The sequence below is a fragment of the Teleopsis dalmanni genome, chromosome X, assembly GCF_002237135.1.
Source record: "Teleopsis dalmanni isolate 2A chromosome X, ASM223713v2, whole genome shotgun sequence".
NCBI classification, from domain to species: Eukaryota; Metazoa; Arthropoda; class Insecta; order Diptera; family Diopsidae; genus Teleopsis; species Teleopsis dalmanni.
In genome coordinates this window covers 9880096-9907637 of record NC_051848.1, presented here as the reverse complement: position 1 = coordinate 9907637, position 27542 = coordinate 9880096, and the positions used below count along the sequence as shown (strand labels likewise).

General features: G+C 30.5%; 4 protein-coding genes across 8 annotated transcripts in view; 2 read left to right on the top strand and 2 right to left on the bottom strand.

The window, feature by feature from the left end:
• The window catches only part of LOC119662733 (cGMP-dependent protein kinase, isozyme 2 forms cD4/T1/T3A/T3B-like), a 31766-nt gene extending 19857 nt beyond the window's left edge, over window positions 1-11909 (top strand). For 3 of the 4 annotated variants that reach the window (XM_038072467.1, XM_038072468.1, XM_038072469.1), the window contains 6 exons: window positions 7350-7569; window positions 10130-10366; window positions 10431-10580; window positions 10651-11270; window positions 11333-11522; window positions 11615-11909. In XM_038072467.1, coding sequence (XP_037928395.1) covers window positions 7350-7569; window positions 10130-10366; window positions 10431-10580; window positions 10651-11270; window positions 11333-11522; window positions 11615-11780 — 1583 coding nt within the window. In that variant the 3' untranslated portion in view covers window positions 11781-11909. Of the gene's footprint in view, window positions 1-1672; window positions 1785-5670; window positions 7148-7349; window positions 7570-10129; window positions 10367-10430; window positions 10581-10650; window positions 11271-11332; window positions 11523-11614 lie in introns of those variants that run through there. The other variant, XM_038072470.1, reaches the window with a different exon arrangement.
• A 1898-nt stretch (window positions 11910-13807) lies between these two features.
• On the bottom strand, window positions 13808-14577 carry LOC119661917 (trypsin inhibitor). 2 transcript variants are annotated; one of them, XM_038071431.1, is made up of 3 exons: window positions 14415-14575; window positions 14190-14284; window positions 13808-14112 (listed from the first exon to the last, which is right to left on the bottom strand). In XM_038071431.1, exons 1-3 carry the CDS (start codon window positions 14417-14419, stop codon window positions 13937-13939), a joined length of 276 nt encoding a protein of 91 aa, XP_037927359.1. In that variant the 5' UTR covers window positions 14420-14575; the 3' UTR covers window positions 13808-13936. The 2 variants fall into 2 exon arrangements, with proteins under 2 accessions (XP_037927359.1, XP_037927358.1); XM_038071430.1 differs by having other exon boundaries at window positions 14190-14577.
• A 4145-nt stretch (window positions 14578-18722) lies between these two features.
• On the bottom strand, window positions 18723-22197 carry LOC119689482 (cGMP-dependent protein kinase, isozyme 2 forms cD5/T2). Its single transcript, XM_038104315.1, has 6 exons — window positions 21916-22197; window positions 20464-20700; window positions 20258-20407; window positions 19568-20187; window positions 19315-19504; window positions 18723-19222 (listed from the first exon to the last, which is right to left on the bottom strand). The coding sequence occupies exons 1-6, from the start codon at window positions 21975-21977 to the stop codon at window positions 19057-19059; spliced, it is 1425 nt and encodes a 474-aa protein (XP_037960243.1). The 5' UTR covers window positions 21978-22197; the 3' UTR covers window positions 18723-19056.
• Window positions 22198-23391: 1194 nt separating this feature from the next.
• LOC119662545 (non-specific lipid-transfer protein-like) lies at window positions 23392-26137 on the top strand. Its single transcript, XM_038072184.1, has 4 exons — window positions 23392-23721; window positions 24579-24902; window positions 24977-25167; window positions 25232-26137. The coding sequence occupies exons 1-4, from the start codon at window positions 23677-23679 to the stop codon at window positions 25935-25937; spliced, it is 1266 nt and encodes a 421-aa protein (XP_037928112.1). The 5' UTR covers window positions 23392-23676; the 3' UTR covers window positions 25938-26137.
• Window positions 26138-27542: the final 1405 nt, after the last annotated feature.

The following is a 27542-nucleotide window of genomic DNA, read 5'->3' as shown; positions in this document are numbered from 1 at the left end:
ATTCCTTGGGATCGCCGGTATAACCTAACCTAACCTAACCTAATCCATATTCCATCGGCTGTAATGATTCGTTTCAAAAATGGTTCGATTTCGTTGCGTTCCAACAGCGATTTCGTTGCATTAGTTTATGTGATACTCAAAAATTGAGCGTCTTTACGTAGTTTGCTCCTTCTAAATGATTCCAATATTTCTTGGCAGCTTACTTGTGGGTGTGGCTCCATCAGTTACAAAATTTCAAAATTACAAAATTTTTCATTAACAGGTCGACCACAACAAAGTACATTTTTGATATCGAAATAGTATTTCTTTAGATATTCTGTCCATTTTAAAATCAATATAACTTATTATACGACCAATAAACTATACAACTGCCTGAAATGTCATCTTTCAAACACGTGTTTGTTTGGCATAATTGGATTTGTATTGCAAGATATATCGCACACCCCGTCTTCAAAAGAGACACAACTCGAAAATCATCAATTTTCAGAAAACGCAAAAAATGTTTTTTAGCGTAGTGTCATTCCTAACAAAAAAGAGATATAACTGCTTTTTTCGACAATTTGCAAAGTGGAATTTTGTGTCTTGGTAGATAGGTAAACTATACGCAAGTTCCATACATTAACTGAAAATTGACGAAATTCGAGTTGTGCCTCTTTTGAAGAGGAGGGTGTGCAATATGTGTATCAACTGTATCTTGTGACGAAAAAGTGACGAATACTTTTTATATTGCCTAATAGTTAGGAAGCATCTAGTTAGTATACTACTATGTGAGACACCGATCTCTTCCTCACTACGTTACAAACCTTTCAGCAAACTTAATATACTTTTTTCACACTAAGTGCGTTACTGATTTAATGACTGATAGATTTATATCTCACTTTGTTCGAATCAAAGAAACCTTAATGCGTTATCAAGACATTATGTGGGAAAAGCCTAATGGGAGTTCTTTTGTTGGAAGTGATTGAATGTTTGCTTGTAGACATTTAGGAACAAGTTTTTTTTTCATGTTATTGGTTGTTTTTTTTCCAACGTTTGAAAAATATTCAACTAGTGAAAACGAAGCTTTAAAAAAAGCTGAAGAGTAGTTGCTGCGTTAAAAGCAGGAATCGTTCAGCTGAGGAAGACTGTGCAATCGTTGTTAGAGGCGGCGGGTGTAGATACATTGTGGCAATTGCGATTGAAAGATTGAAACTGAAACTGAAACTGAAAACGATACTTCGAAGTCGTTTTATGTGTTTTGTATTTTTTCTACTGGTTTTGATTTGGAAGAAATCAATTCTAAATTTACGAGATAGTAAGTTGTTGGGCGACGATGACAAATAAACAGACATGCAAGCGATTAAAGCCAGCTTCCATGAAGCAAAACGCGGTGCATTTATTTTATTTTACTACGCGTACTTGGCTTGGCTCAAGTTGATTGCTCTTTTACCTTGCACACCGCTACCGCTACCGCTCGCTGACAAAGCACGAAGCACGAAAACCTGATTTCAAAATTGAATACTTATTTTACTCTTTTGGTTTCATGTTCAAATTCAAATTCGAATACAAATACGAGTTCGAACTCGAACTCGAATTCGAATTCGTATTCGTATTCGTATTCGACGTGTTTGGATTCGACGTCTTAAAGACTTTTTATGTCAACTAGACGTACTGAATTCAGTGCGATCAAACGGTGGGGATAGACGTGGTCGTTGCAAATCAGCGGCGGATGAAGTGAATAAAGCTCGCAAAGCTTTGGTGTTAAGTAGTTCTTGCGCGAATCGCTTTAATAAAAATTTGCAAAGGTCAAAATAAAAAAAAAAATATTTTATTTTTTTTATTTTTTTTTGTTTTTTTTTTTGGTTTTTGTTTTTGTTGTTCGATTGAATTGAACTCTGTTGCTGTTGCATAGGAAAGTTAAGAGTTCATGAATGCAGTTTCCGTTCATATGTGCTACAGACTTATTATCCACGAGCAAAATACGTGCTCGGAATTATTCTTTTGAAAAAGTGAAAGTAATATTACGAAATGTGCTGCCCAACTCCGTTCCGCGCCACAGCCCGTCTTCTCGACGTTGTGTCTTGTGCTTTCGGTCTTGTGTCTTGTGTCTTGTGTCGTACGAGTTATTAGTTTTTGGTTATGGTTATGGTTTTGGTTTTAGCTTTGGTTTTTTGCATTGCCTCAACTCGCTCGAACTGCCCAATGAAACGGTTTTATTTTTATAATTTTATTTATTATTTCATTATTTTATAATGTTAAGTAAATGTGAATAATCGTCATCATCAAATCAATTCCGATCTGTTGGAACATAGTTTTGTTTTCTGTTTTTATTTTTTTGATTTTAGTATTTTCTTTTGCTCTTCATTTCGCATCTAAAACTTGAATTTTAAATAATTTTGACCCGTAATATTATAAAGATTTACGGATTTTATTAACAAAAAAAAACATTAAAACATTAACAAATGCAAGATTCTTTTTTTGGCAACCGAACTCAAATAAAAACCGATGACTACAACTTCTTACACTTCCTCATCTCTTTTGTTTTGTTCTGAGAAAGACTGCTAGTCATGAACACGAACTTTTTCCGCTATATCAGATACACATATACGTTAGATGAATGTAGTATAGAATAGACAGAAATGCGACATAATCAAACCAAACACTTTATCTAACTATCGTCTAAATAGAATTGGTTAACTGTTAAGTTATTTCGCATACCAATAGGTAGGTTAGTGGACTCGTAACATATTGTTATGTTTTATTTATTTTTATTTTTTTTATGTGTCTTTTTTTTATTTTTTTTTTTTTTTTTTTTTGTAAAGAGGTTTTCGGAAAGTAGTGAACTACAACAACAGAATTTCTTTTTTATATAATTTTAATTAATTGAATTTTTAGCTGACCATACAACTGTTTAGAGTATTGCCAAATACCCATCATCAGTGGTCTTGGAAATAATTCTTGTATTTAATTATTCGTAAATAACTTTTTTTTAATTGAGTCTGCAAGTACCAGGAATTGAACTCGTGCTCTGCCAAAGTTGAAGCTCAGAGTCAGCGCTCCATAACCAACTGACCCAAGGCCGTACTTGACTTTCATGTTCGCACATTTTTCTGAAGTTTTGTTAATTTATTGCGAATGTTTTATTAACAAATTCACTTGCTGTGTTTATATTAGAACGAAATCATAAACCAGCTGTAGAATAATTGAAGTAATTAATCGCATTTTTTTATTTTTAATTGTTAAATTTCAATACTATTCTGTTAGTGGAGGCATTATTTGTTTCATAATTTATATATTCTTTCTTATGTAAAGAACCTAATCGAGGAACGTCATACTGAGAAAGATATGCTAATGTTACTCCACGATTCGCACGGGCGAGACCATATATTTTGTGAATATAAGTTGTAATTTAACGCCATTTTTTTATTATTTTTTTATATATTTTTTATAATTTTTTCTATATACTCAAGCGAATAACATGGGAACGGTATATTAAGTTTATTAAAATTTTTATAACACAGTGAAAGAGACATCAAAAACTTTATAAATTATAAGAATCCATGATCAACATGAAATAAGAAATCAATCAAATAATTATCGTACGGTAAATGTTAGTCAAAAAACAAAAATTCTTTGATATTTTTAATTAATATTGTTTTTGACCAGTTGGGACTATTATTTAATTAAGTTATATTTAGGTTTATCTAGTCCTTTGGTTGGGATATGTCAAATTCAATTTAATTTTTTAGACCAACGTTTCTTAAGATCATGCTAATATCTTCATCTAAATTTTTGATATAGACTAGGGTATCAAAATATATAAAATATTTGAACATTTTAATATTTGTCTATATACTTAAGCATAATTAAAAGCATATATACTTAAGCATGATTCAAATGAAATATGTATAAAAAATTTTTAAACAACTAAATCTGTATGTCGACAATAACTTTACGCATCTTGACTTTCAAGCAAGCCAATATTTATATTTTTCCTAATAGGTCAGAAACTTCACATATCCTAATAGAAAATAAACAAAAGGAGTATGATCACACGCTCGTGGTAACCTGGAAATATTCGCTCTAATAATTTTGTCAGCAATAAATTGATTATGTCGTACACTGTATAGCAAGTAGCTGTCGGGAAAATTAGTTTATAGTCGGGAAAAAAATTAACGCTCTCACTAAGGACTAATTTAAGTACAAAAATATATTAGACGTATAATTATAGAATATTTGAAAATTGTTACCGAAGTTAAAACATTTATACATTTCTTCCACTTATTTTAAGAGAGGAGTTAGACTCATAAAAAAATTTTCAGAAAAAGATTGTGTCTTGATTTCTTTAAAACACATTAGCATTTTAAAAATTGGATTTACCCAGGATATACCCTTGATTCTCGCTGACTATACCATTGTATACAAAATCTTACTTTAATTTATCATGTTTTGTTCTATTTCAAATACTTTTTAGTTCTATAGCTTGCATATAGCTTTGCACTCTTCTACTTTGAGTTCCAGTCAGTTGGAATTGATTTAATACTATTTTGAGATTTCGTTGACGTAGAACTTCAATTGTCTTTTCATGTTTTCACAATAAGGCTCATATATCTATATGCTTCCTATATAATATATATTTAAATAGTCTCGATTTTATTTTATAGATACATAGTTATATTAGTGTTTAGCTATAGTTTTCCAGGTATATTCCAGGTAACCATTGTAATTGTATAGAAGGAACTACATATTAGTTGTGTTTAGAGTTTAGGATTATTTCGAAGAAATTTGGTCTTATGTGAAATTGGATTTGACTGTATAGTTATAGTATGGAAGTTATATATTCTGTTTGCTGACATATATAGTGTATCATGTGTATTGTAGTTTGTTAAACCTTGAAATTTTGCGTTACCAAAATTGATACTATTTGAGAGTAACTTTATGTAGGTGTATTGCTGTAACTATAATAGCTTAAACTTACTAATTTTGTTAATGAAAATTGTGAAGAGACTTTCACTGTAAGTATATAGTGGTTAGGGTACAGCCACTTGGTAAACAGTTACTTTTCGTGTAGCTGTACACCTAATGACGTCGCACATCTGTTCTTATATCATAATACAATTACCAATTTGAATCATTCAGATCTTTGGTGTTAATCTATTGAAATTGTTAGGTTTCTTTATTTCGACACAGGCTACTTTCAATTAAGATCCACTTATTCTAGACCTTATCGCAAACAACACTGCTCTTTTCATCCTACCATTCCTGATCCATTTATTCGTATTTGTAATTTCGTTCATGTGTCCTGCTATATTGATCTCTACGGACCCAATAACAATAGCAACAACTGTGTCCAAAAAACTTTTACTTCTAATGCCCTTCTTTTGTAAATTAGAAAAACTTATATAATTAAAGAATAATTACATTATTCTGAAGATTTAAAATTGTATCTACTATAATTATAATTGAATTTCAAAAAAACATGCTTAAAAGTAAGTGTACGAGAAGCACACATTGTCGTTGCTATTTTAGAAGACCCGATCATATGTTTCACTACCTCTAATCTGAAAATTAGTACAGCACGCAAATCAATAGAATAAGCACTCTATCCTAAAATCTTAGAAGTGAACTTACAAAAATTTCTTGTGGCATTATGAATCAAGGATTATAATTCCTATCATTTTATTTCATTAGATCTGTGTCACAGGTTAACGTAGTATTCTATAGATGGTTATTAAAAAATTCGCGTTACTTAAAGTAAATTGGAAATTATTAAATGCTGCTGCTCATTTTTTTGAAATTCTGAATAAAATTGGAGGAGAGAACATAGTTATTGTCATTGATTGATTGGAGTCATCAGAATTTAGAATAAATACTTACAAATAAAACACAGAAGTAGAAATTTGTATTACTGTGGTGAAAGAGGAGCCTATTTTGTATATCGATTCAAACTGCATATTTAAAACAATGAAAGTAAAACGATATCCTGGTAAAGTAGTGGACGCCAGTCTTTCTTTGGAATACACAAATGCCATGGGAGTTTTGTATGAAGCCAATTGGTTGCGAGCGCAACAAAAGTTCAACAGTGAAATTGGTAAGCAATTGTCATGCGATGCACCAATACAGGTTGGAACAATGCTACCAACTGCCAACAACGGAAGAGGTTACTTATTTGATGGCATTTCAACACTTAGTAAATATCAAATGACTTTGGAGCAAATTAAAAGTCTTGAGCACGATGATGACGTATTAGACAATAATATTGTCGAAGCAATGCAAAATCTGAAAGGTTATAAACCATCAACTTTACGACGTAAAGGTTCAGTGCATAGCTTCAACTGGAATTGTTCTTTTGATAAATCGAATAGTTCAAAAGATGATAAATATGGATCAACAAAACATCCCACTTCCAACGCAACTACAGCGACAATTGAAAAACGCAAGCAACGCCCTCGTCAACAGGTCTCCATACAACCGCCAATACTAAAACGTTCTCAAACCATGCTGTGTTCTTCGAAGTTATCAGATAGTTCATATGGAGTTTTCGATATAAAAGAGTTACGGAACTCGTGGAAAAAGGATTTAATGATAAATAATAATGAACATCAATATGCTGATAATGATCTAAATAATCCTTCAGTTATTTCAACACAGCCCCAGCGTTTGAATTTAATAACTTGCCAAAATCAAAACTGTGATAAAAAAACAAACTCTGCTATTTCACAATGCAACCTAGCTTCGACAGCTTCAGAAAATTGTAGTAGATCTGCGATAATACCGAATTTCAAACCTTGCCATACTATTAGCGAAAGCTTAGATACCTGTAATAATAATGACTACTTTGTACAAATTAGCAATGAAGATGATGGTGAGAATCTGAATGCATCTGAACCATCTGGTACATATATTGAAGATATCAGCACACGAAAAAACAGCGTTGATATATCAACAACCATCTCTAATTGTAAAAAGCAACAATCTAATCATTGTGAAATAAAAAAATCCGATCCACAAAATATAGAGGATCATTTTCTTATACCCAGGCCACGTTTGATTGTACCAGTTCATTCATATGCAAGAAAAAGGAAAACTGGGATTTTAAGTGATCAAAACATGGAAGCTATCAAGCTTTCAAATAAGAACTTGCAACAATGTCAACAGTATGAAAATGGTAAGAATTATACGTGCAATTTATCACTGAGCGTTTTATTCAAATTAATCTATCAGTAATAATGATAAGATTCTTGTTTTTAAATATATATATCTAATTACTTGTATTTGTATTATATACATTCAAACCAAATCTTTTTGAACTAGACTATATGAATAACTATATATGAATCTTACAAATTTTCTTATCGTATTATTTGTAGATGGTCGCGTTGAAGTGTCTCGGGAAGGCAAATATCTCTCTACTCTTACTGGTGCAAAAGTGCTAGGGGAACTAGCTATATTATACAATTGCCAACGTACTGCTACAATAACAGCGATAACTGAATGTAAACTATGGGCAATCGAAAGACAATGCTTTCAAACTATAATGATGCGAACTGGATTGATACGTCAAGCCGAATATACAGATTTCCTTAAGAGGTAATTCATACTTACATGGTTTTATTAATATAAAATTAAAATTTGCATAACTCTAATAAAATGCTTTCAACCTTTTATATATACCTTATATAAGGTACCTATCTTTTAACCTTATGTACCCTTTTCAAACCTTTCCTAAGAAGGAGAGCAATTAATTTAATTTGACAATTATCAACATCGACTTCTGGCATGATGAATTTCTTCATTGAAGAGCACTTTATTTTTGGTTTTTTGGAGCAATGTTATCTCAGGCTTCAAATGCGCAAATAACGACAAATTACATTCGAGTCTAATAGTTTTTCCCTTTTAAAAGCATTATGGAACTATCTTTCATAGTTACATATTGTATGCATAAATTCTTCTTATTATATATATAAATGGGTTTTTTAAGTTGAGAATCAATGTATATGTTAGCCTTATCTATTACAAGTACAAATATTAGTTATGACATAATGTTATTTTAAAAATTAATACCTTCTTTCTACTTGTTTTAGGTTTTTGTGGCGTATTTTTCACTTACAATTGTTATCTAAGCTTTTTCTTATATAAACGGTAATGTTTTCTAACAAACATCATATTTTTTCAAGTGACTGACCACGTATAAAGTAACATATATATTTTTGATAATGCTTAGTGTATATACCGCATGGAGTTGCCCATATATTAATGTGTTCTACAGGTCGGTCGCATATCTGATGTGGATTGATTTATGTTTCATCACATTGATGACAGCATGCCTTCTTCTTCGATAAAGGTTAAATTAAAAATTGGCATCCTCTTCATTTCACTCTCTCTCCCATTTTTATTACCTTAATCTGTTTAATATAAAATTACACTATTTCTTCTTATTTTTTACCATTAAATCCCTACATGATTGTCTGAAAATCTGATTTCTAGACGCCTCCAAATCCACATGTTCCACAACAGTAAAGAAGTCGTCTTTCTTATAAACTGTATCATTTTACTATCTGCAATCAACTCTTGTCGGTTACGTGTGTTGCCGATAAATAGACGCTGTCGCATCTGAAATCGTGACTTTTAAGTGACCACATTTGACTCCCCAAACTGAAAATCTACAATAAAATCAACCAAAATTATTATGAAACTTCTATGAAAATAAATATCATTGTATAAAATGTCAGTTCATAGTATTCTATGCGTTGTCATTATCGTAAACGGTTAAAAGAATTAGATTATAATAGGAGTTTTTTAATATTAATTTAAACCTCTGAGCTCAAATATTATTATGTGATGAGGTCATATATTTTTTTCTACATACTAATTAGAATAGAATACTGACTGACTTCTAGTAAAGCATAGCGTTGCTTTCATGGTTGATCTTATAATTTTGACAAAATCTACATATCGTATAGGAACTACAACTATTACTACTACCATTTTCTGCTCGCAGATAGAATCGAACATCTTTATTGTTTCCCTGTCATGCCCATTTTTGAACCATAATCTTCTCTCTATCGAAGTTTCTTATTAACCTAATTAAAAAATTGCCTGTTTAATTACATGCTCCGTTAAAAAAGTATAAACAATCTTAAGACCTTTAACTTAGTTTCTACTTTATCAAGATCATCATAAACTTTTTTCAAGTAGATCTGCCCAAAGGTTTGGATAGCAGATAAATATGAAATCACTGACTGCAAAAAGGAGTAAATTTGTCATACAGTGATTTAAAAGCAATGACTAAACATTTTATCAATGAAACGAAGGAGTGAAGTACACAAATATTATCTCAAAACTGTTAATAAAAGGCGCAATTTAAGAATTTTCTGCAAAATAATGTTGACCATTCATATATTCATATAGCCAAAAAGAAATGGTACTTGGTATTACGAGTATACTTTCTAAACCCTCCCGAAACTGGAGAAAAAACAGGATAGACGAAATATGATTTTTTCATTTGATCACATAATGTGCTGATCAAATAGACGAATCCAATTAATCAAGTGAATATATATCTTTAATACTTCTTAATTTTTTCATTGATAAAAAAAACCTGAGACGTCGTAAATTACCAATATATTATGGATATATATACACCCCATCACATCTGATTAATAAATTACTTTATTGTATTACAAACGAATGGAAATTTTAGTTTGTCAGTAACCCAATTTTGAAGAAGGAATGCTAAGCGGCATATGATCGTCGATTAAAAGGATTAACGGCAAGACAAGCCATGGATGCGACTACTTCTATATTTTCGGAGTTTTGTATTTTCATGATCAATGATGTCGCTCATTTACGCTATTGGATCAATATACAACAATATTTGAACTCAACCTCTAAATTTAATCATCTGACCATATAATCCACACACTCACATCTCTTTTTTCATATTCTTGTTGCTACATTTCAAATGGATGAGTTGGTTCGAGGTGTGAGCTCGTCTGCATATAAAATCATTTTTTATAATTTTCATTTAATTCTGCCTTTTATCGACATTGAAATCTTTATCTGAGCATTTATACAATCGTTTAAATTGATTATTTGATTTATCCAACTACTTCCAACTATTTAATCAATTGAAATAATTTTATTTTAGCGTGCCAATTTTCAAAAACTTCCAAGAAGATACACTTATTAAAATATCCGATGTACTTGAGGAGACTCATTATCAGCAAGGAGACTACATTGTTCGACAAGGAGCGCGTGGAGATACGTTCTTTATTATATCAAAAGGCCAAGTACGTGTGACAATCAAACAACCAGATAAACAGGAGGAGAAGTTTATACGTACTTTGGGAAAAGGCGACTTTTTTGGAGAGAAAGCGCTACAAGGGTAAGTAAATCTATTAGTTCACAATTTATTGGGAAACAAATAATTCATACATTTATTGAAACAGGGATGATTTGCGTACAGCTAACATTATTTGCGATTCGGCGGATGGTGTTACATGTTTAGTGATCGATCGGGAAACATTTAATCAATTAATTTCGAATTTAGATGAAATAAAGAATCGTTACGATGATGAAGGCACCCTCGAACGAAGAAGGTTTGATTTTATTTTCGATCACTTAATATAGAATAATTAATTGATTTTATTTCAAATTTATATTTAATAGAATTAATGAGGAATTCCGTGACGTTAAGTTAACAGATTTGCGAAGAATTGCTACTCTTGGTATTGGAGGATTTGGCCGTGTGGAATTAGTTCAAATTAATTCTGATAATAGTCGTTCATTTGCCCTAAAGCAAATGAAAAAGTCTCAAATAGTCGAAACTCGACAACAACAACATATAATGTCCGAAAAAGAAATTATGGGTGAAGCAAATAGCGAATTTATTGTAAAACTTTTCAAGACATTTAAAGATAAAAAATATTTATATATGTTAATGGAAAGTTGTCTTGGAGGTGAGCTTTGGACAATTTTACGGGATAAGGGAAATTTCGATGATGCTACTACTAGATTTTGTACGGCTTGTGTTGTAGAAGCATTTGATTATTTACACTCCCGTAACATAATATACAGGGATCTAAAACCTGAGAATCTGTTGCTCGATGACAGAGGCTACGTTAAATTGGTTGATTTCGGTTTTGCTAAAAAATTACAATCCGGTCGGAAAACCTGGACATTTTGCGGCACTCCCGAATATGTAGCACCCGAAGTAATTCTCAACAGAGGCCATGACATAAGTGCTGATTATTGGTCGTTAGGAGTATTAATGTTTGAACTTTTAACGGGTATTAAATTAAACAAAAATAATATTTTTATTATCAATTTGTAATGATTGGATTTGTTATAGGAACTCCACCATTTACTGGATCAGATCCAATGCGCACGTATAATATAATACTTAAAGGAATTGATGCCATTGAATTCCCACGTAATATCACTCGCAACGCTAGTAATTTAATAAAGAAATTATGTCGAGATAACCCAGCAGAACGTTTAGGATATCAACGTGGCGGCATAAGTGAGATTCAAAAGCATAAGTACGTTCAATTCAAATGATTTATATATACAACAATACATCATTACAACTCTCAAACAATGAGTCTAATTTCATTATTTACTTTTTTTTCAGATGGTTTGATGGATTTTATTGGTGGGGTTTACAAAATTGCAGGCTTGAACCACCAATTAAGCCGACAGTGAAAAGCGTGATAGATACGACTAACTTCGATGATTATCCACCAGATCCTGAGGGCCCACCACCAGACGATATGACAGGTTGGGACAAGGATTTCTAAATAACATTTAAGTTAACATTTAAGCCAAAGAAAATGTGAATCCATGCAGGCAATCTAGACACCCTTCTAATATATGTATATCAGGGGACTCTCTATAAAAGCATAGATTTAAATGAAAAAGTTTTCTTTGTGCACAATTTTGAGAACAATTTTAGGAATTACGTAACTTTATTTTTACTTTTATTTTTATTTTTACTTTTATTTTCGCTTTCAATATTTTTACATTTTACTTTTTAGTTAAATATGCTTAATAAAAACTTTAAACTAATATTTTAATTCTTATATTGATGTAACCCACATTAAAGCCTTAATGTATCTATATTGCTGGATTTTATATATGAATGTTTATCATTTTAATATTATACTCGTATTAAATATGATAATGCAAATTTGAAGAATTTACCAGAATTTAATTTTGTTGCAATTTTTTATATGTTTTATAATAAATATTTAAATACTATATGGTTTACTCTATGTATGATTAAATTATTTTAATATTTCCGTTTATACATATTATTTTTTTGGTTTGTTGAATGTTTCTTTGGTTATCGTCTTCTTCATATACAATACATTCTCTAACTTTTTACGGTTACTTTAGAACTTAGAAATAGAAATGAACGGAATACTGCATCTCAACTTTTCACTTGTTAAGGATCTCCTAATATCAAGTGAAGATACAAACTTCTGGCTAAAACAATCTCCTCCTGATCCGGACAGTCAAGTATTAGTGAGGTATAGTGTTAAGGTGTAGGGTTCAGTTAAAGCGTTGGATTGAGGAATGAGGCTAGTGCATTAAAGAAGACTATATTAAATAGTATTAAATCTATCTTGTATGTGAATATATATGCATTAGATAACCATGCAAAAACCAAACAAAATACTTTCAGAACGGATCATCTGAACCAGATTTAATTTGGATTGAACGCAATTTTGAAGTATAATTCAAAGTAAATGATAACATAATATGGTTTGTAAAACTGATTGGACAATATCGGAACAAATATCATCAATATATAGATATATAGATGTATTAAAAAGAAGATTTTCTTTCTTACTAAAAGTATCGTTGTTTTCCTTAAAACCCGCTAAAACTGTTACTGAAAAACATGCCTGATTCCATTTTTATGCGAGCAACGAAACTAACGGAGGTACTTAGTTTTTGATTATGAGTAGTTCTGTTATGTTGAACCAACCGCTCTTGGACCAAAACATTTGTTAATAATCAGCATTGAAATATGCAGATGATTTTGCCATCACACTTTACCATCATTATTAAGCAGTTATTAGTAGCTTGGACTATCAAGGATTATCAATGTATATTCGAATAAGACACTGTTGCAATGTTATAAGCAAATATTCAAATACTTTTAGACTCCCTTTAGGTGCATCCCTCTGAGTATTAAGTATTAAAAGAGAGATTTCTGAGAGAAATTTGAAAAAATTCAAATTTTCAGTATGTCAGAACCTCATAGTTACAATGCAGTAAGGGAACGCCACTACTCCAAATACAAAGGACCTTTCGTTTTACATATTGTTTGATACTATTTTTGAAGTGTTAGAAATATTTTATTTCTTTTAACAAATTTTAAAATTTTTCTTCGTTATCTTGCTCGTCTAACATGTTCCCTTAATCAAATTAGTGTGTACGCCACTGCACGTCAGTATAAACAAATTTTTTCTTTTACTTATATAAAAACTGTGTGAAAGTTAAAAGTTATACTTAGGCCCACTCTTGCAATGAATAGACGTTATCATACTCTTATATCTTTTATAGAAGAGGTTATCTTTACATGATATTTACGAAATAGGTGTATATATAATTATGTATGCATGTATAAGTAGTAAGGTTTAAATCAATGCTGTTGTCCGACCAGCCATATAGACAGACTACTACCACCGGCGTCCTTTGACGCTAGTACTTCTGTTATTTTGACACCACATTAATCAATCAGAATTAATTGTCTAGAAACGTTAAGAGAGACAGATATTTTTAGAAACTGAAAATAGTTAAAATCAGTAGACTGCAATTTCAATTTAAAGCAAATAAATCATTTTATTAAATAAAAACCACACAAAATGTGTTTTGCCAAGAGGTCTTGATAAGAACTTGTCAGAAAAGTCGGATACTACCACAAATATTGTAATGACGAAGGTATTTAATAAAAGATCTTATCCATGCACTCTCTTCGACACTCTTCATATGTTAGATAATTGTTGCCAGTAGCGGCACATCCAGTGTAGTAAAAAGGGATGCATTTGCCAGATGAAGTGTCGAAGGCGTAACGTAATATTCGACCACGGCATATACCAGGCGATTGAGGTTCCATACATCCTGTGTATACAATAAGAGACAAATTTTAAATTTACACCTGTTACACCTATATCGTACTAGAAAAATATGTAATTTACCTGGTTGCATCTGTGCGAGAGATATGGAGAACTGAGTCAGCACCATTAAACTAAAGAGTACCACAGCCTTCAGACAGCGATATATTTTAACAAGCCTCATTTTAATATCGAAAATACAAAATATAAGTTTTTATTTTTATAAATATTTTTTATTATAAACATTTAACTACGAATATTTAAATTCGGATATTAATTTTATTTGTTTTATATCGATATGACAGTTACTGCATAAAATGTTCCTGCGATCCAATTGAATATTGATCTCTTCGGAGTGATGAGCTGCGCTCGGTGAGGTGCTCATAGCACTGGCAAAATGAACTAATATCGCAATATATTCTGCCGTAGAAGCACTCAATGCAACGTCGTTATGTTTCGAAAATCGTAAATAAAATAGTGAATAACTTTTAATTAAACTAATGCAGAGCTGAAACTAAATTTAAAACCAAAATTGTGTTGGAGTGACAATATTTTTGCTAATTGCTCAAATCGCACGTACGCGCTCGTTTTTGAGGGTCAAGTACATTCTTCTGTTCTTAAAATTTTTCAAAGAAAAGTGTTAATAATACAAAGAAGTATATGTAAATATTAATGTAATTGATGTTATATAATGTGTTGAAAACAGGGTGCTTCAGCATACGGTTACGTTATTAAGACAGTCCATATGGCTAAAGGAGCTAGCGTAGCTCCGTTCCCTTCATGCTTTTATTCATGTTTATATAAAGATTCTTTTAATCTTTTACTGGATCATATATATTTTTTTTTATTATATTCAAACAAAGTGTAGAGTTTAAATTAATAACAACTAGTCATGTTGACTAACAAGAGGTTTTTTAATTAATATTACAAGTAATGTTGTTACTTATCTAAAGTGAGCATATAGATCTGTGCTAATCATCTCCTTGCTGTTTGAAACGCCTCTACGATGGTTTAAAATTTTTTCCAAAGTAGTCGGAAAATTAAATTTATTTTATTTAAGATAAATATTTTTAAAATTTATTTTTAATTAACAACCTCTTTAGTAACAATAAAGAAGTTGCTGAATAACCTTCACGATTAGTGAATACGTTATATAATGTCACATAATTACATAATGTTACATAATTTATATGTAATAGTTTATATATATTTTATTTTTCAACATAATAATATAAGCAAACGAGAAATAGCCCAGCTCTTATTAGTTCCCCAATTATTATATATGAATATGTTGTAATATGCAATTGTGTATTAATTATTTTGTATAAAAATTGCAGTACAATGGATCCGCCATGATCAGAAGCCCTCCGATTCGTGTATAACCAGCACGCTGTTTGCTTTAGACTAAGTTTCTAAGGGGTACGGAGATAATGTTCTACTGAACTGCACTTTTCTATCCGAAAATATTCAACAATATGGTATGTTAGTCTAATAATGAGATCAATTAGAAGAAAATACATTGAATGGAATACTTCAATATAAGTAATTTTTTACAGGAAGAAAAATTCTTTTTATATTATTTTAATTAATTGAATTTTTGTCTGACCATACAGCTGTTTCGACTATTGCCAAATACCTATCATCAGTGGTCTTGGAATTATTGGGTTATATTAAATCAAAACTGATATAAAATAGAAATAGTGACGACAAAAGTAAAGAAAGCAAAAATCTTAACATTATGAACTATTGATAATGATTTCAAATACAATAAAATTATCAAAACCTGACCTGAGCTCACAAGTTAGAACTCTCACAAATTCGAATTGTCCAGAAATTAGAACCAAAACATTTCAATACATTGTATGCACCAAAAGCTCTAAAATTAGAACTTTTGGTTCTAATTTTTGAGCGAATTCTTCTGTCCGTTTTTTTTTAAATTTTGTATAAATTAGTTAGATGATAAATGTTATTGTTCGTACATTATTTCAAAAAAAATAAAGGGTGGAATTCCGAAAATACTGAATATATTTTTAATACCAATAATGATACTTCAAATAACATTGAAGATGACGTTTCCAATTCCACACCAAATGTATCTCATTCTGAAGCGATTGAAAGCGTGAATATCTTAATTGGTGCAAAAATAATGACATCATATGCCATCCTACTGATCATATACCCAATCCTTTAATTCCCCGTAACGATAACATTGTAAAAAATTTCACTAAACCTAAACCTATACAACAATACTTAATAAGGATTGATTTCAACTATAAAATAAATTTTTTTATAGAATGTTAATTTTTTGATTTTTTATAGAAATAGAACGTGTTCACAAATTAGATTAGTGGTTCTAATTTGTGAGCTTCCACTGACTGTATTACTAAAGGATTTTTTATTTTTGTTTTATAAATTTAGAATACTTAATTGAGCAAATTTTAATTGCAAATATATTTCTTTAAAACCGGTGTTAACACAATAAATTAATGAAATCAACATTTAATTAAAAAAAAAAATATACTTCTTTGCTAACTTGATATTTACTGCCGTTCATATTAGTAATTGCAAGCATACATACATACATTTTAACGACAATATAAATACATGGTAACTATAAAAGCAACAGTTTAGCAATTAAGCTCCCAACAGCTGATAAGTCCTCATGCTGGAGCTGTTCGTCTACTACGACTAACTGAAGCAACGATGGATGAAATGGCTTATTATATATATTGATTATAACAACAACAAAAATGGACAAAAAATTAAAGAATAATAATAGTAAAAATCCTTTTCGAATTGTTTGTAATAAAATGTTTTCTGAGCAGAGCGAAGGACCTAGCACTTCAGACCTAGCACTTCTTAGTTAACTTAAAAAATAATTTTAATGTTAACTCACAAAAAAAAACATATTCAATGTTATATTGAATACATATACATATATACAGTAAATAAAGAAAATTTTATATAACAGAGAAAACTAAATATTTCAGTCTAATTTTATACGTCCAAGTAAGCAATCAAAGCGTTTAAGTAACACGTGTAGCGAGTTCTACGTTGACCAGACCCATTCGTCTTAATAGATAACCAAATACGGTTAGGAGGTAAATTATTTGAGAGAGACAAATAAAACAACAACAAATCGTTAAACTTGAAATCGGTAAAGAAACCATTTTAGCTAAATTAAAGAATGACACCGCTTGAGGTTATATACATCGGATTAAACAGTTCATTGAAGTTTTTTTCTTAATAAGAGATTTGGGGTCTAGTTTATTGTTTTATCAACTTCAGTCCAATGTATACAAAACTGATAAATGGAGATATCTGAGAGAAGCCAATGATTTGCAAATGACTTGATTAAATTGACCATACAGGCAAATATTATAATTTAAATGAAAACTAACGCTTTTTGCAGTTAATGTATAACCTGCCATTAAATTGTCCATTATGAAAAACATAATGGAAACTATCACCGTCCTAGTGAAACTTTGTTATAAATGTATTGTAGCTTTCATTATTATATATTACACAAAATATTTATAGATTTATTAGCTAACATTATTAATATATCAGAAAAAAAGAAATTGGGACTAGTATTAAAACTGCTTGTGGAACTCGGTAGTTCACAATTAGTGATGCAACTCAGTATTTGTCACTAGACCTAGCTACGATTATCCATTTGTAAAAAAACTAAATATACATTTTGTTACTAAGTATAAGAAAATATGGAGTTTATTATGATTCCAGTATTATACTTCAGTATTACTACAAAAGCATGCTGTGTTCTATAAAGAAGAGTGTGAAAACCTTGAAAATCGAAAGGCATTAATAAGTTATAGTGTGCGACTTTCAAAAATTTTAGAGTGGGCACTTAGAGAACAATGGCCTTTTCTAAATACTGATTGGGAAGTAGGAAGGGAAGATAAATCCGCTTTTTACAAATAAAAAAGAGAAACTCTGCATAATATAAACTCTTAAAGAAATTAAGAGGATATAAGGAAGTAATTAAGCACTTGCATAACTAATGAATGAATTTGTCTTTTACAAAGAAAATAGCGATCTTAACGTTTAAATCATTTGAAAGTAAGAAGATACAGAAAATATCATTATATATATAATGTATATATATATATGTATAAATATATATATCATTTATAATATAATGTATATAATATATATATATATTATATATATATATATATATATATATAATATATATATATATATATATATATAATATTATATATATATATATATTATTATATATATATATTATATATATATATATATATAATATATATATATATATATATATATTATATATATGTGTGTAATAATATATATATAATGTATATAATATATATGTCATAATACTCGTTGAGAAAAATGTTAGAGAATGTATTGTATATAAAGAAGACGATAACCAAAAAAACATTCAACAAACAAAGAAATAAAATATGTATAAATGGAAATATTAAATATTATATATTAAGTATTATATAACAAAGTATTTAAATATTTATTAAAAAATATATAAAAATATTGTAACAAAATTAAATTTTGGTAAATTCTTCAAATTTGCATTATCATATTTAATACGAGTATAACATTAAAATGATAAACATTCATATATAAAATCCAGCAATATAGATACATTAAGGCTTTAATGTGGGTTACATCAATATAAGAATTAAAATATTAGTTTAAAGTTTTTATTAAGCATATTTAACTAAAAAGTAAAATGTAAAAATATTGAAAGCGAAAATAAAAATAAAAGTAAAAATAAAGTTACGTAATGCCTAAAATTGTTCTCAAAATTGTGCACAAAGAAAACTTTTTCATTTAAATCTATGCTTTTATAGAGAGTCCCCTGATATACATATATTAGAAGGGTGTCTAGACTGCCTGCATGGATTCACATTTTCTTTGGCTTAAATGTTAACTTAAATGTTATTTAGAAATCCTTGTCCCAACCTGTCATATCGTCTGGTGGTGGGCCCTCAGGATCTGGTGGATAATCATCAAAGTTAGTCGTATCTATCACGCTTTTCACTGTCGGCTTAATTGGTGGTTCAAGCCGGCAATTTTGTAAACCCCACCAATAAAATCCATCAAACCATCTGAAAAAAAAGTAAATAATGAAATTAGACTCATTGTTTGAGAGTTGTAATGATGTATTGTTGTCTATATAAATCGTTTGAATCGAACGTACTTATGCTTTTGAATCTCACTTATGCCGCCACGTTGATATCCTAAACGTTCTGCTGGGTTATCTCGACATAATTTCTTTATTAAATTACTAGCGTTGCGAGTGATATTACGTGGGAATTTAATGGCATCAATTCCTTTAAGTATTATATTATACGTGCGCATTGGATCTGGTCCAGTAAATGGTGGAGTTCCTATAACAAATCCAATCATTACAAATTGATAATAAAAAATATTATTTTTGTTTAATTTAATACCAGTTAAAAGTTCAAACATTAATATTCCTAACGACCAATAATCAGCGCTTATGTCATGGCCTTTGTTGAGAATTACTTCGGGTGCTACATATTCGGGAGTGCCGCAAAATGTCCAGGTTTTTCGACCGGATTGTAATTTTTTAGCAAAACCGAAATCAACCAGTTTAACGTAGCCTCTGCCATCGAGCAACAGATTCTCAGGTTTTAGATCCCTGTATATTATGTTACGGGAGTGTAAATAATCAAATGCTTCTACAACACAAGCCGTACAAAATCTGGTAGTAGCATCATCGAAATTTCCCTTATCCCGTAAAATTGTCCAAAGCTCACCTCCAAGACAACTTTCCATTAACATATATAAATATTTTTTATCTTTAAATGTCTTGAAAAGTTTTACAATAAATTCGCTATTTGCTTCACCCATAATTTCTTTTTCGGACATTATATGTTGTTGTTGTCGAGTTTCGACTATTTGAGACTTTTTCATTTGCTTTAGGGCAAATGAACGACTATTATCAGAATTAATTTGAACTAATTCCACACGGCCAAATCCTCCAATACCAAGAGTAGCAATTCTTCGCAAATCTGTTAACTTAACGTCACGGAATTCCTCATTAATTCTATTAAATATAAATTTGAAATAAAATCAATTAATTATTCTATATTAAGTGATCGAAAATAAAATCAAACCTTGTTCGTTCGAGGGTGCCTTCATCATCGTAACGATTCTTTATTTCATCTAAATTCGAAATTAATTGATTAAATGTTTCCTGATCGATTACTAAACAAGTAACACCATCCGCCGAGTCGCATATAATGTTAGCTGTACGCAAACCATCCCTGTTTCAAGAAAACATTTGTATCTCAATAAATTGTGAATTAATAAATTTACTTACCCTTGTAGTGCTTTCTCTCCAAAAAAATCGCCTTTTCCCAAAGTACGTATAAACTTCTCCTCCTGTTTATCTGGTTGTTTGATTGTCACACGTACTTGGCCTTTTGATATAATGAAGAACGTATCTCCACGCGCTCCTTGTCGAACAATGTAGTCTCCTTGCTGATAATAAGTCTCCTCAAGTTCATCGGATATTTTAATGAGTGTATCTTCTTGGAAGTTTTTGAAAATTGGCACGCTAAAATAAAATTATTTCAATTGATTAAATAGTTGGAAGTAGTTGGATAAATCAAATAATCAATTTAAACGATTGTATAAATGCTCAGATAAAGATTTCAATGTCGATAAAAGGCAGAATTAAATGAAAATTATAAAAAATGATTTTATATGCAGACGAGCTCACACCTCGAACCAACTCATCCATTTCAAATGTAGCAACAAGAATATGAAAAAAAAGATGTGAGTGTGTGGATTATATGGTCAGATGATTAAATTTAGAGGTTGAGTTCAAATATTGTCGTGTATTGATCCAATAGCATAAATAAGCGACATCATTGATAATGAAAATACAAAACTCCGGAATTACAGAAGTAGTCGCATCCATGAGTTGTCTTGTAGTTAATCCTTTTTATCGACGATCATATGCCGCTTAGCATTCCTTCTTCAAAATTGGATTACTGATAAACTAAAATATCCATTCGTTTGTAATACGATATAGTAATTTATTAATCATATGAGATGGTGTGTATATATATCCATAATATGTCTTGGTGATACAACTTAATATGGAAACTATAGCATTGACTTTGAAGAGCCATCAAAACTTAATAGATCAGTTTTTTTTATCAATGGAAAAATTAAGAAGTATTAAACATATGTATTCACTTGATTAATTATATTCGTTTATTTGATCAGCACATTATATTCCCAAATTAAAAATTTATATTTCGCCTATTATTGCAGTCCATAGCGATGTCGCTTTATTTTCGGGAGGGTTTAGAAAACATACTTGTACTGCCATGTGTTACGCTAATACAACTTGTTTATTAGCAGCCGATTTTGCTATTTAAAAAAAAACTCAAATTTCATGTGGAATTAGGTGCTGAATGCGCGATGTAAGCTTATGTTATATTATGTTATTGTAATTTTTGATAATGGCCTTTGTTCAGTTATTTTACTGGGTAAAACTCAGTAATTTTTGTTTAGATTTGTTTTCCAAAATGACATCTCTGATGAACTGGTTTTTATATCTGAACACGCGTAGACGATAATTGTTGTGACTATATAAAAGTCGGCATTCATGTTAGTGGATTTACATTTAATGTAAAACAGTGCTACAATTAAAGAAATCGTCAACATCGCTCCTGATATATCTAACATTAAAAACCTGTACTTTATTTCCTTACACTCAAGGAATCCAAAAAACTTTGTAAAGTGTAATAATATCACTTACCTTTTCAATATTTGACATAGTTTCGCAATTAACTGGGCTCTAAATTTTCGCGTGCGAACCATCTTGAAAAATTGAAGTTTTCAATGAAAAAGTTTTTAATTTCTTATTTTGTTTGAAAACTATGTCCATATGACTTTAAGTTGTGAATATGAAACATACAACTGCTGTGAATGTTTCAAATGAAATCGGTTTAAAAAGGGAACTTTTTGTAAATTGCAGTTTGTTTACATATGAAATTTTTTGTTTCGTATCTTCATTTTCTTTTTGTTCCTTTAAAACATTAACTTATAATTGCAATATTAAAACTTTTTGAAGCAACATTTAATAAGCTAATAAATAGTAAATATATGTATACTAAACACAACCCGTAACTAAACTCAAAAATTAGTTAAGTACGATAGTCTAAACAAACTATAAAAAAGCTGAATTAATATGAAATTAATACTTATTAATTTGGATAATAAATGAATTTCACACATTTTAAATCTATGCGTTAATTGTCATATTCTAGGTCTGTTCTACGAACTACTGGTAGTAAAACTCAAGTAAAACACAAGTAAAGTACAAACTGAGTGCGTAACACAAATAAAGTGCTAAATTACGCTTTTTACACAAATTTTCATGGAACAGCTTTGTGTAAAATCTGGTGAGAACACCAATGCCGCGCAAATAAACAATACAAAAATTTAAATTCAAACCAAAACAGCTGATGCATACATCAACACAAATTTTACTTGAAATAATATATACGAGTAAAGTCTGTGTAGCATTTTCAAATTTCGACAGGGACAATTTGCTAGTAAAACGCACTTGTGTATACACAGTGTTACTACAAGTAGTTCATGGAACAGATCTATTATTATATATATTATCATATACAAAAACTTATATAAACAGAACACTTCTATAATATTTTACTTAGTTTACTTATACTTATTTAATTTATTTTATGTGGTTAAGTTAAATTTAATTATTTTGTAAAATTATTTTTAATTTTGTATTAGGTATCCAAAAATGTTAAATTTCATCATTTTATTAATTTTAATTAGTAACTTTTGATTTATTTTGATCTATTGTGGTCCTAAATAGCAAATCCAGAGCTTACAATTACGTACCAACATCGTATAACGACACATTTTTTGGATCTAGCAAAAATGGTTCGAAAAACATTTGTTGCATTGATAAAATGTAAACAAATGTGCGTTCAGTGAGTGCCAAAATAGTATAAATTGAGCTGCCATACGGCGTTAAAACTCCCACAAGAATAACATGAATTTTACGCAATAAACTAACCACCTTTAGACCATTTGAGTTATTATTTGGCTTCCACCTGTTGGTACAGCAAAAGTTATAATAAGTTGCATAATAGCTGTTGATTTCAAACATTATAAGTTTTTGATGGCGCAATTTTCTGCTGGGTAAGTGTAATGTCCCAGCGTAAAGATTTAACATGTATTTGTTTTGTGTGTATATTCTGTTTTTCGTAAAAGATAACGAATGTCTTATCCACGCGTTTGTTGTATTTTTTATTTTAAAGCAGATAACAATTTTAACATCAGATTCGTGGATGTGTTGTACTTTGTTAGCCTTTACAACTAATGTCTTAGGCAAAGTTTCCGTCGGCAGTCTGTAGATAGAGATCAACTGTAAAAGTTGTAGAAGTTATTGGAATTGTGTTGTCAGTACCTGTGATTTCGTTATTTGTTACTCTTAATCCGTAATTCGTAATTGTGCGCATTTGGCTACTAAAAATCTACAAAAATGGCAAAAACTCGAGTTTATGTTGTTGGTGTTGGAATGACAAAGGTATGAATTAATATAATTATTTGTCTGCCGCTTGTTGCACTTTTGACTTTCGCCCTAATGACGCTTTGCCCTTTGCACCACTATTGGGCGAGCATGTGTGTATGTCTATGGGGGGCAAATATGTTAACAACATTGGATGTGTACACAACTAAAGTTTAATTTGTGTTCTTTATTAAAAACATAAGTTAGGCTTTAATATATATTTATTATAATTATTTTCAGTTATTTTGGATAAATTTGGTATCCCTTGATCATTCTATAAGTTAAAATTATTAATAAAAACCTGTGGGAGTTGTTTCGCCGGTTATAAAATTGTTAAATATAATTGTTGTTTAATCTGATAAGATAATTTAAGACAAATGAGAAAAGATTTGATATTCTCGCTAAGTGGGTGCAAAGTTCAAACATACATACAATTGGACTCAGTTAAAGGTCCCGATGGAAAAAATCCAATTACTTCTAACGTATACATGTAATAAGGAACACATCAGAGCCTTATGCCTTGGCTGTTTATGAACAGTGCATCACTGCCTGGAAGGTGATCACAAAATAGCTCACAAGCTTTCTTGGAATTTCATTTTATTTCTGTTCATCCATTGGCACAGTTTAGTTCCAAAAAATGACTTCAGTTGTACTCCCTCGATCATGCCAGCGTTGTTATTATCTTTTCATTTGTTGTTGTTGTTAAAATCCGCTAGAACCTGTGAAATCCGTTTGGGGGATGTTGAACGGCATTTCGTCGTTGCTGGCGATGAATGGCTCCAGGACTTAGGCCCGACCGTTCGTGGAACCGCCTTTTTATTTAATACCTTTCCTCTCACTTCAAAATATTTCAAATTCTTTTCTTTTTTTTAAAGTTTGAGAAGCCCGGCCGTCGGGCCGACGTTTGTTACCCAGACATGGCTAAAGAAGCAGTTACAAAGGCTTTGCAAGATGCTAAAATTAACTATTCAGAGGTACAGCAGGCCACCGTTGGCTACGTATATGGTGACTCGACAAGTGGACAACGTGCATTGTACGAAGTTGGCATGACTGGTATTCCAGTCTACAATGTTAACAATAATTGCTCTACAGGATCAAGCGCAATATTTTTAGCAAAACAAATAATTGAATCCGGCAATGCTGACTGTGTGTTGGCACTTGGTTTTGAAAAAATGGAACGTGGTTCTCTATCAGCCAAAGTAAATTATATATATAAAATTTCGCAATTTTTACATATTCATATTATTTCTTTTCTAATCCATATATAATTTAGTATTTAGATCGTGCTAATCCCATGGATCGTCATGTTGCTGAAATGAATAAATTAGCCGAAAAAACTGCAGGACCTAGGGCAGCGCTTATATTTGGAAATGCAGGCAAGGAACACATGAAAAAATATGGCACGAAACCAGAACATTTCGGCAAGATTGCATGGAAGAATCACAAACACTCAGTTAATAATCCGTACGTAGTTACAGTAGATAGTAAATTATTTATAATATATGTAAAATTTTATATATATTTTAAGATATTCTCAATTCCGTGATGAATACACATTTGAACAAATTATGAAATCACCACAGATTGTTGAAGGTATACTTACCAAATTGCAATGTTGTCCAACTTCTGATGGCTCTGGTGCAGCTATTTTGGCTTCAGAGCAATTTGTTCGTCGTCATGGACTCGAATCACAAGCCGTAGAGATCGTTGGAATGGAAATGGCTACCGATCCAGAATCAACATTTAGCGATAAGAGCCTTATGAAGATTGCTGGTTATGATATGACACGTCTGGCTGCATCTCGTCTTTTTGCAAAGACTGGTTTTAAACCACAAGATGTAAACGTTGTGGAACTGCACGACTGTTTCTCAGCGAATGAGCTTATCACTTATGAAGCGTTAGGCTTATGCGAAGAAGGTAAAGCAGGCGAATTCATTGACCGAGGCGATAACACTTATGGTGGAAAATATGTGGTCAATCCCAGTGGCGGTTTGATATCAAAAGGACATCCATTAGGCGCTACTGGTTTAGCTCAATGTGCTGAACTATGTTGGCAATTACGCGGTTTGGCTGAGAAACGTCAAGTAGCAAATTGTAAATTGGCGTTGCAACATAATTTGGGATTAGGAGGAGCTGTTGTAGTCGGATTGTATCGTTTGGGATTCCCTGCTGCAGCTGGAGTTAAATATAATTTGACAACTGCTTCTTTAAAAGTGCCTCAAGCGAAATTATAATTTCAAATATAACAAGTTATTTGTTCTTATAAAGACATTGACATACTTATAAATATATCACACCTTTCTACTGTACCCACTCGATATGGGAATCGATATTAAAGCAATAAATAAATATGTGTATACATTTGTATGTAAATTTCGCCTTATATACAAACATATTATTTTAATGGTTTTGTAACGATTATTTTACAATAAACTTATATCTGTCTAAACATTAAAAATGTAAAAAAATTGTTTGAGTTTTAAATATTTTATCTCATTCTAAAGATCACTGATAATAAATTACGATACATAATTCTACATATAAAAAAGATTAAGTCAAATAATCTAGATGGGTATATAGATGCCTCTTGAAGTGGCATCCACATAGATTAACAATGAATATCAGAGGGTGCGTGCACTACATATAAACTAAAATTGAAATGAATTAAATATGTAAGAGCACTGCGACGAAAATTGTATCATCTCATGTTTTTGAAAATTTTGTGAAAAAAAAATTAAAGTACTATATTTAGTTGACCGGAAAAACTTGCGTCATTAACCCCTCCCCTCTTAAATATGAAAAGTTTAATATTGTTTAATAACGCAGCTTTGACATTTTTTCCTAGGTCCTAATTTTTTTGAATAGTAATAGTTATTACGATTAAGGGTTTTATAGAAAGTCTTGTCCAAAGAATTGTTTGGTATCAGAACTCCTTTTCTTTTGTCACGATATGGACATGTTATCCCTGTCCACCCAAAAAATGAAGTGATAATATATCTTTTTTTATTCTTTTTATATAATTCATCTACTTTTTATATTTATTTTGTTGGTAAAATTACGCCAATGACTGGTGCAATCGTCGTCAGGAAATGGATGCATTGCATAATTTAGGCTTTAAGTTTTTGGAGGGTGATTTTTAAACAAAGCAATGTTAAAAATCTTTAAACAATTAAAACTAAAAAAAATGAATTTATTATGTATGATTGTTGATTTTTTTCAATAAAAATAATTGTACCATTCGTCTGGGTTGCTGTTAAGTATTGGGTTGCTTAGCTATTTAGTTGTATTGTTCTTTGACAATTATGATTTATAGAAAGAAATTGCGTATCTTCTTGACAATATAATCTACAAAACAAATATCCCACAAAAAATATGAATAAAAACATTTCCTAGTAAATATCTTCTTTATAATTTTTGCAACACCACCAACCCCAATTAACGACGGATTTTATGTGAAATTAAATTGTAAACAGCCAGATAAAAAAAAAACAAAATATCACGAAAAATAAAAAGTACTTATTTAAATTTCATAAAACTTTATTAAAATATATTTTATATATAAAATTTATATTTTTAATTTAACTTATCAAAATATTTGTTTATTATCTTTGTTCGCAATTTGCTTTTTAATGTGATTCGTAGTTTCATTTTGTGTTCCTTTTTATCAAAACTTGCATACGTTGTTGCCATATTGAAATATTTTGTGGCAGCATTGCCGCAATAGAAAACAGTTATAAAACATAAAATTATGTTTTGACACAATTATTTGATATTTTTCCGTCGGTGAAATGGATGCAATTTCGACTTCTGGACTTTTTCCAAAACGCTATATGCTGATA